We start from the raw sequence: 9,676 nt of genomic DNA on the forward strand, positions 1-9,676 counted from the left end.
TCAGCAATAGATACATATCTCAGCGGGCAGAGACTGCAGAGAGTTGAGGCATAGATAAAACATCCTTGGACCAGACTATTCACTGTATAATGATTGCAGTGTTCATGCTAATAAGGGCCACAGCAAGGTTGTGGTCATCAGTGTTCAACGTGCTCTACTCTTCTTCCTCCCTGAATCTGCTGATACTGAATCATAATGTTTCTGAGATTACAAATATGGGAATCACTTTGGGGAAAAAATATTTTGCTCTCAGAAATTGTTCATCTCTGTCATTAAAGTGTGTAGGTGTGAGTGATCTCCTAGTCTATAGAAAAAATGCACCATGCCACAAGACTATGTGCACACAGAGAAAGAATCAGTAACACTGTTCAGTGTTTAAGATAATTTTCTCTCCTCTCTCATCACCCTGACATCTAACTAAGCTGTGTTGTTGCTTTCACGTGACTCTGGGATTTTTCAAATGTTGGTGGTTGTGGTCGTAGTGTTGGTGGTGGTGTGGTGTGTCTGTGTGTTTCTGACCAGCATCCCTTTGACAGCCACGACTAGCCAAAATCTATTACTGACCCTTACCACCTCTTAAGGATCCAAGGATATGCATATTCTTGTTACAATTTGAAAAGTTAACACTTTGAAGTTTGTGGAAATGTGAAATTAATGTAGGAGAATATAACACATTAGATCTGGTAAAAGATAATACAAAGAAAAAAACAACCATATTTTTTTTGGTACCATCTTTGAAATGCAAGTGAAAGGCCTTAATGTCTTATTCCAGCCCAGGCGAGAATTTAGATTATGGACACTAGATGGCAGCAGTGTATGTGCAAAGTGTTGGACTGTCCCAATGAACCATTGCATTTCTGTTCAAATGTGCCTAATTGGTTTATTAATACCTTTTCAAGTTCATAACTGTGCACTCTCCTCAAACAATAGCATGGTATTATTTCACTGTAATAGCTACTGTAAATTGGACAGTGCATTTAGATTAACAAGAATTTAAGCGTTCTGCCAACATATGTCTATGTCCTGGGAATTGTTCTTGTACTTACAACTTTAAGAGGTTTTTACCTTTACCAAATTTGATGAAATATCGGTCTGCAAGTCAGCCACGTCCCGTTAGTTTTCCCCTGACTCGCACTGGGATGCACTGCCGCAGGTGTCTGCCATTGGTCAGCGACCGTCTCTCTCCAGAACATAGATTACGTCAGCAATTGGTGGAAGGAACAGAGTACCCGTTTCGCCACACAGCAGACCTGCGCAAGATAAAACCTCCACTCAGCACATAACACTCCCTTTGCTTCCGTGTGCGACTGGGACCAGCGCCCTCTCCAACTCTCCCACATCCGCAAGAAGACGTACATAACACACAGAGGACAGGATGAGGGAAATCGTTCACCTTCAAGCCGGCCAGTGTGGCAACCAGATCGGAGCCAAGGTATTAACAAAATATGATTATTTTAAATATTTTTACGCAAGTGCTATTGTGCCATTTTAAGCCTTGTTGTGTAATCTTTTTTAATGTAATGCATACGTATATTTTTTTTGTTGCACCGAAGTTGTGGGGCGGCAGGTTTACTCGGTAACGTTAGTTTAGTTGAATAGTTTAGAATCCCCGCCTGTGTCGCAGATTGCGAAAGAGATGAGTAAACTCTGAGACGGAAAAGGAAGAGGCGCATTTCACACTCTCCTTTTTTCTGGTTCATACACCGTCAATAGAGTAAACCGGGAGAGCCCACACCTTAACCAGACCGGAACTGTGACCATTTGTTTTAATGGTTAACGGACAGAGATCCACCATCTTTTGTAAACTGCGAGTGTATCATGCACAGAAAGGCGTGGTGAGACACTGTTGAAAACCACCACGCCCTCGGGTGGACTGGGGGGTGGGGGGGGGCAGACAGACAAAGGCTCGGACTGTTGGAGCTTGTCCAGCTGCGCAAACACTCCACTTAGGGCCCGAACACAATTTACAGGCCAATGTCACAATGACAAGTATAGCTCTCTTTCTCAAAGCAGCTTCCAGTATATGTAGTAGTTGACAGCCTATATAGATAGACATGTGACCTATTTGACTGATCAGTACATCAAAGTTGTATTAATGGAGGATCAATTGATGATACCTGGACATAAGTTACCACTACAAATAGCCTACAATCGCACTGACTAGTGGTTTGGGTTGCTATCCGTTTTGATGGTTTATTAGACAGTGAGTCTTCAGGAAGGATATTGCCTAAATGCTGAAAGCTTTTCTGTCTAAAGCTGTAATGCAGATTTTACAGTGTGTGACTGTGACCCTTTTTTTTTAGCCAACAGTAGACAGCTTTTTATTTTGTTGCTGCTCTGTTTTGGATGGCTTCACTTGCACTTACATTACCTGATTGGCTGGCTGTATGTGACCATCTAAAACTAAACCGGTCTACAGGTCTTCTCCCCTTTTGTTGTGTTTTGACCATCTGGGGATAGCCTACATTGGTTCACTATGATCTGTGAGTCTCTACTGGAGCTGGAGACGATTTGTTCAACATGGTGGATCATAAATGGAAATCATTTCAGAGTGAAAGACATAGGGGGGCTAATGATTACTGTCTCCTCAGCCTGATGGGACATTTATTATTCATAACATTTAAGGCAGCCTTTTCTGAGCCTCAGCAGGCTCTGTAGGGATTTCGGACAGCTACGTAACCTCATCATCGTAATCAGCCTCATCACCATAATCATCATTACCCAGAACCAAATGTACAACTACAGCATCAGCTGAAACATACTTGTTTGACCACAGCTGGACAAGTGAACGTGTCATGTGTCCACTTTTCTTCACTCCCCTCTGGAGTATTTCACTAGTGACTCGGCTCGTTTGCTGATTCTGACCACCGTTTCTCTAATGGGGCAGTTGTTGGGAAAATGACTTGTTCCTAATGCTCAGGTTACTCCCAACAAAGAGAGACCCAGAGAGATGGGGGGGGGGGGGGGGGGGTGTTGGGAGTGGGACTTTTTGTCGTCTGATATACTGCAATGATGAGCTCATTCTGATGCTTAACTATGATATGGCAGTATGTCTACTAGCACCACACATCTGCCATTGCTAATGCAGTACAGGATGAAGTCCGATGACAATGGAAGAATTCTACACTTTTGCCAGTGTAGCGATAGTAACTAAGAATGAGAGAGCAGAAATTCCCTACAGACTCTTTAGTCATCTAACTCTGTATTTCTCTATCGCAGTCTAGCGGTTTCCCTTTAATCTCTGTCTCTCCCTTTTGGATTTATTTTCTGTTTCTTTGTTTGTCCCCTAGAAGAGATATTGCCAGATTGAGTTACAGAGCCATAATTAAGGAACAAGAGGAACTCCTAGTTACTGATTTAGATGGCAGGGGACGTCTGTTTGGGACAGGATAGATCATTAGAGAACTAAGGAGTATCTTCTGCAGAGGAGAGAAAGGGAGGGAGGGAAAGGAGGGAGTACAGCACTTGGAGAGAGGAAGAGGGACACCATTGTCAGAGCTCAGACATAAGATGGTCTTCATACTGGGTGTGGTGCCCTTGGTCACAGCAGTCTGTACAGAGGGATAGAGGAAAGGTTGTTTTTGTCAACACACTGACACCATATGGGATTAATCTATAAATCATTGCTTATCATCTTTAAGTCTTTGCTAGGTAAAGCCCCGCCTTATCTCAGCTCACTGGTCACCATAGCAGCACCCACCCGTAGCACGTGCTCCAGCAGGTATATTTCACTGGTCACCCCCAAAGTCTATTCCTCCTTTGGCTGCCTTTCCTTCCAGTTCTCTGCTGCCAGTGACTGGAACAAATTGCAAAAATCACTGGCTGATGACTCATATCTCCCTCACTAACTTTAAACATCAGCTGTCAGAGCAGCTCACAGATCATTGCACCTGTACATAGCCTATCTGTAAATAGCCCATCCATCTACCTCATCCCCATATTGTTATTTATTTTTTTGCTCCTTTGCACCCCAGTATCTCGACTTGTGCATTCATCTTCTGCACATCTCACTCCAGTGTTTAATTGCTAAATTGTAATTACTTCACCACTATGGCCTACTTATTGCCTTACCTCCCTAATCTTACCTCATTTGCACACACTGTATATAGACTTTTCTATTGTGTTGTTGACATTACGTTTGTTTATTACATGTGTAGCTCTGTGTTGTTTGTGTCTCATTGCTTTGCTTTATCTTGGCTTTATCTTGGCCATGTCACTTCATCTGTCTGGCTGTTGAGTGACACAAATATGGGATTAACACACTGATACCAATATGGGATCACTATGGGGCTTTTGAGTGACCATTGTTATTGTGTACAGTATCTTTTTGGTGTTTTTGTCTGCTTTTAGTGAATGCCCAGATGGTGTTTTTTGCTAATTAAAGGAGAACTGCACTTTGCACATATGGACCTTCTATTGCATAGTAATGAGAAACTGTAAAATGGACAATATCTAATCTGTGACTTGATATGGCCACTTGGCATCCTCCTTCCAACTACGTGTCCTGTGTTTGCCCTTGATAGTGCTGTCTGTGTTCTATTTTAGACTTTCATAGGGCTCTGTCTCTCTCTGTCTGATATATATATACACACACACACACACACACACACACTGGCCTATACACTCAGTGACCGTATACATATTTGAAGTGATCAAGGGGACTTCATTAGGCAGTGCCCTCTTTTGTCTCTTTACCTAGCAACACACTTTGTGTGTGTGTGTTGAGGCAGAGAGAGCCTCTCCAGATGGAGTCTGTCCCCTCTGAGAGGGCCTCTACCTCAGTATGAGTCTAGCGGCCCAAGGGCCTGGGGGAGGGTGGAGACAGCTGGACTAACTGTTGGCTTAAATGGGGTCATGGATCAATGAAGCAGAACCCAGGATGGATGACAGACAAAGCCTAGATGCCCACTATCCCAACTTACATTGGCCCACACTCCTCTAACAGTTTTTACTAGAGCTCCCCACTAATTTCACCTCCAAGTACCCAAGTGATAGTTCAATATGGTCCCGACTATAAATCTGTTGAAGTTTCCATCCACTTTGCTTGTATAGAACTATGTGTTACTGGTAATGTTTGTGTCTTTGTGTTGTGCAGTTCTGGGAGGTGATCAGTGATGAACATGGCATCAGCCCTACAGGGAACTATGAGGGCGACTCCCCACTGCAGCTGGAGAGGATCAGTGTCTACTACAATGAGGCCTCATGTGAGTCTGATACTGGAACTAAATACACATCTACACAAGCCCAGAAACAACACAACACTAAAAGCCCTGTTGCTCAAATACTTGTGATGACCTGTTTCAGTTGAACACTCTCTCACTCTTTGGGGTTTATCTAGCCTTGAGAATATCCACTTTAATCCTATTGTACTGAACTTGACTGTGATATACAGTAGTATTTATTAGGGCGTTGCAGGTAACCTCATCTGCTGTCTCTCCCCAGCCTCTAAGTACGTCCCCAGGGCCATCCTAGTAGACCTGGAGCCAGGAACTATGGACAGTGTTCGCTCTGGGACCTACGGACAACTCTTCAGACCAGACAATTTCATCTTCGGTCAGTATCTGTCCAACGTGGGTTAAATATGGCTGCAGTGCTTAGTGATTGCATTGGAAGAGTGTATTGGCAATAACAGTCAATCTGCCATTTACAGTCTCTTCTGCCATTAACAACATAAATAGTCTGTAATATTTCCTTTAAAGACATTTGATTTTATTTACTTACAGTAAATGCTCCCAAATGTCCTTAAAACGATGTAAATGTGTAGCTCCCTGTACAAATGCAGCGTTGATAATTGCTGAAGCTCTATCTTGAAGTGTGTTGTTGCCCTATAGGTCAGAGTGGCGCTGGTAACAACTGGGCCAAGGGCCACTACACAGAGGGAGCAGAGCTGGTGGACTCAGTACTGGACGTAGTCAGGAAGGAATGTGAGAACTGTGACTGTCTCCAGGGCTTCCAGCTCACCCACTCCCTCGGAGGGGGCACAGGCTCGGGCATGGGGACCCTGCTCATCAGCAAGATCCGGGAAGAGTACCCTGACCGCATCATGAACACCTTCAGCGTGGTGCCTTCCCCTAAAGTATCAGACACAGTGGTGGAGCCCTACAATGCCACCCTGTCCATCCATCAGCTGCTGGAGAACACAGACGAAACCTACTGCATTGACAACGAGGCGCTTTATGACATCTGCTTCCGCACGCTCAAGCTCCCCACGCCCACCTACGGAGACCTCAACCACCTGGTGTCGGCCACTATGAGCGGTGTTACTACCTCCTTCCGCTTCCCCGGCCAGCTCAATGCTGACCTCCGCAAACTGGCTGTCAACATGGTGCCCTTCCCCCGTCTGCACTTCTTCATGCCTGGCTTCGCCCCCCTCACGGCGCGTGGCAGTGCGTGCTACAATGCACTGTCTGTGCCTGAGCTCACCCAGCAGTTGTTTGACGCCAAGAACATGATGGCCGCTTGCGACCCGCGTCACGGACGCTACCTGACCGTGGCCATGGTGTTCCGTGGTCAGATGTCCATGAAGGAGGTGGACGAACAGATGTTGGCCATCCAGAGTAAGAACAGCAGCTACTTCGTCGAATGGATCCCCAACAACGTCAAAGTGGCCGTCTGTAACATCCCGCCCCGCGGTCTCAAGATGTCCGCCACCTTCATCGGGAACAACACGGCCATCCAAGAGCTGTTCAAGCGCATCTCCGAGCAGTTCACCGCCATGTTTCGCCGCAAGGCGTTCCTGCACTGGTACACCGGAGAGGGCATGGACGAGATGGAGTTCACCGAGGCAGAGAGCAACATGAACGACCTGGTGTCAGAGTACCAGCAGTACCAGGACGCCACCACCGAGGAGGAGGGAGAGATGTATGAAGACGACGAGGAAGAGTCAGAGAGCCAGGCCCGGTGAACACCTTGGAAGAAGAGCCACGCTTGTGTAAACTCAGCCGACAGCGCTTTGTCGGTGTGTAGCAGGGTTATCTGCCTCATGTACACTATACTGTATAACCCTCCCTCCCTATACCCCCCCCCCCTGCTCTCACTGTGTCTTTGCTAACTGTTAGCCCCACTTCCCTTAGCCCTCTGACCAACTCATGGCCTCCTGTTGATTTATCCTGTTGATAAAAACCTCCCAGACAGACCACTAAGTTGAATGGGTGAAATAAAGTGTGTGAAATGGATGACGAATAGCCCTTACTTTCTAATAATAAACATGTTCAAGCCTACTTTGGAATTAGCTTTTTCTGACTTGTTTGGGGATATTAAACAAGAATGATATTATACACCATCTTGTTTTGATACACTGTGTTCAGTGTTTCTGAGGTTGTTTTTAGTGGAAACAGGAACAGTGTATTACAGTACAATGACTAGGGGTCTTTCTTCTAGAAAAATAGGATAAAGCAGAGCCTTGTTGAACTTGGACTCCACTGCATGACAGTCCCATGTGGAGGTGACCTAGATGCTGGATAAAAATACTGGATCTCGGTCCCCTGGAGGTAGAGGCACACCTTGGGCAGCATGGGTTGAGTCTGGATAGAACATGCTGTGAGGAGCTAAGATGGATGATCTACAACATGTGAGGGGTTGCGTGTCTGACTTAACATCACTGACTAGTAAGGAACTCCCCTCACCTGGTTGTCTAGGTCGTAATTAAAAGGAAAAAACAGCAGACACTAGGGCTAGGCCCTAATGGAATGAGTTTGACACCGCTGATCTACAAGATGGAAGGCCTTCAGCAGGCTAATTACATACTTATCTGCATGGTCTAAAATAGCTAGGCGGTCCTGGAGTGTGCAGGCACTTCATGTTTTGCATTTAACTGACCTGGAAGACCAGGTGAGTTGAATTTAGGCAATCACTGAACTGATCAATTAGTTTAGTTGGTCAGGTGTGGTGCCTTGTTGGATCAAAACCCGGTTGCTTACCCCTGTTCTAAAAGGGGGCAGGAGCTCTAGTGCATACGGTTGGAGCCAATTGATTTGCAGGACAAGGAGCAACAGGTGAAATGTGGAGAGTGCTGCAAATTTTACACATTCAAAAATGAATCAACAATCTCAAGAACACCTGCACTTCTTGAAGAAACAGGAAGAGCAGTGACTAGCTCGCTGGTTAGAGAGAGATGGAGGCTGTTTGTGCTCTCTCTTCTACAATGTATGGGGACAGTCGGCTGGGTGGATCACATGCTGGCGATGCCTCAACACTTAGAGCCTGTGGCAAGGGGCCCTGAACAGAGCAGCTCTTTATACAGTGTCACAGAACACGCAGACCCTGTCATAGCCTCTCTAATCTCAAAGATGCATCCCCACATAACACAGGAGGCCTGCCACCTCCAGCTTCCTCATGCAGTAAATAAACTCAGCAAAAAAAGAAACGTCCTCTCACTGTCAACTGCGTTTATTTTCAGAAAACTTAACGTGTAAATATTTGTATGAACATCAGATTCAACAACTGCGACACAAACTGAACAAGTTCCACAGACATGGGGCTGCAGGTAGCCTAGTGGTTAGAGTGTTGGACTAGTAATCGAAAGGTTGCAAGATCAATTTCCTGAGCTGACAAAGTAAAAATCTGTAGTTCTGCCCCTGAACCAGGCAGTTAACCCACTGTTCCTAGGCCATCATTGAAAATAAGAATTTGTTCTTAACTGACTTGCCTAGTTAAATAAAAGGTAAAATAACATTTTAAAAAATGTGACTAACAGAAATGGAACAATGTGTCCCTGAACAAAGGGGGGGTCAAAAGTAACAGTATCTGGTGTGGCCACCAGATGCATTAAGTACTGCAGTGCCTCTCCTCATGGACTGCACTAGATTTGCCCGTTCTTGCTGTGAGATGTTACCCCACTCTTCCACCAAAGCACCTGCAAGTTCCTGGACATTTCTGGGTGGAATGGCCCTCACCCTCCGATCCAACAGGTCTCAAACGTGCTCAATGGGATTGAGATCCAGGCTCTTCGCTGGCTATGGCAGAACACTGACATTTGTGTCTTGCAGGAAATCACTCACAGAATGAGCAGTATGGCTGGTGGCATTGTCATGCTGGAGGGTCATGTCAGGATGAGCCTGCAGGAAGGATACCACATGAGGGAGGAGGATGTCTTCCCTGTAAAGCACAGCATTGAGATTGCCTACAATGACAACAAGCTCAGTCCGATGGTGCTGTGACACACCGCCCCAGACCCTGGCCACATCTGCAGTCCTCATGCCTCCTTGCAGCATGACTAAGGAAGGTTTCCGCAGATGAGCAGGGACGCTGGGCATCTTTCTTTTAATGTTTTTCAGAGTCAGTAGAAAGGTCTCTTTAGTGTCCTAAGTTTTCATAACTGTGACCTTAATTGCCTACCGTCTGTAAGCTGTTAGTGTCTTAACGACCGTGCCACAGGTGCATATTCATTAATTGTTTATGGTTCATTGAACAAGCATGGGAAATAGTGTTTAAACCCTTTACAATGAAGATCTGTGAAGTTATTTTGATTTTTACAAATTACCTTTGAAAGACAGGGGTCAATAACGTTCCCAAAGTAAACGGGCTATTTTTCAGGACCAGAAAATATAATTTGCATATAATTGACAGCTTGGATAGAAAACACTCTAAAGTTTCCAAAACTGTAAAGATATTGTCTGTGAGTATAACAGAACTGATATTGCAGGCAAAAGAATGAGAAAAATCCAATCAGAATGCA

The 9,676-nt window shown here is 45.2% G+C and overlaps 1 protein-coding gene across 1 annotated transcript; it reads left to right on the forward strand.

Moving 5' to 3' along the window:
• The first annotated feature begins 1,115 nt into the window (after positions 1-1,115).
• LOC110506599 (tubulin beta-3 chain) lies at positions 1,116-7,220 on the forward strand. Its single transcript, XM_021586327.3, has 4 exons — positions 1,116-1,432; positions 5,096-5,204; positions 5,443-5,553; positions 5,832-7,220. Exons 1-4 carry the CDS (start codon positions 1,376-1,378, stop codon positions 6,902-6,904), a joined length of 1,350 nt encoding a protein of 449 aa, XP_021442002.1. The 5' UTR covers positions 1,116-1,375; the 3' UTR covers positions 6,905-7,220.
• The last annotated feature ends 2,456 nt before the right edge of the window (positions 7,221-9,676 follow it).

The sequence above is a fragment of the Oncorhynchus mykiss genome, chromosome 26 (assembly GCF_057628025.1).
Source record: "Oncorhynchus mykiss isolate SJ-2025 chromosome 26, ASM5762802v1, whole genome shotgun sequence".
Taxonomy (NCBI): Eukaryota; Metazoa; Chordata; class Actinopteri; order Salmoniformes; family Salmonidae; genus Oncorhynchus; species Oncorhynchus mykiss.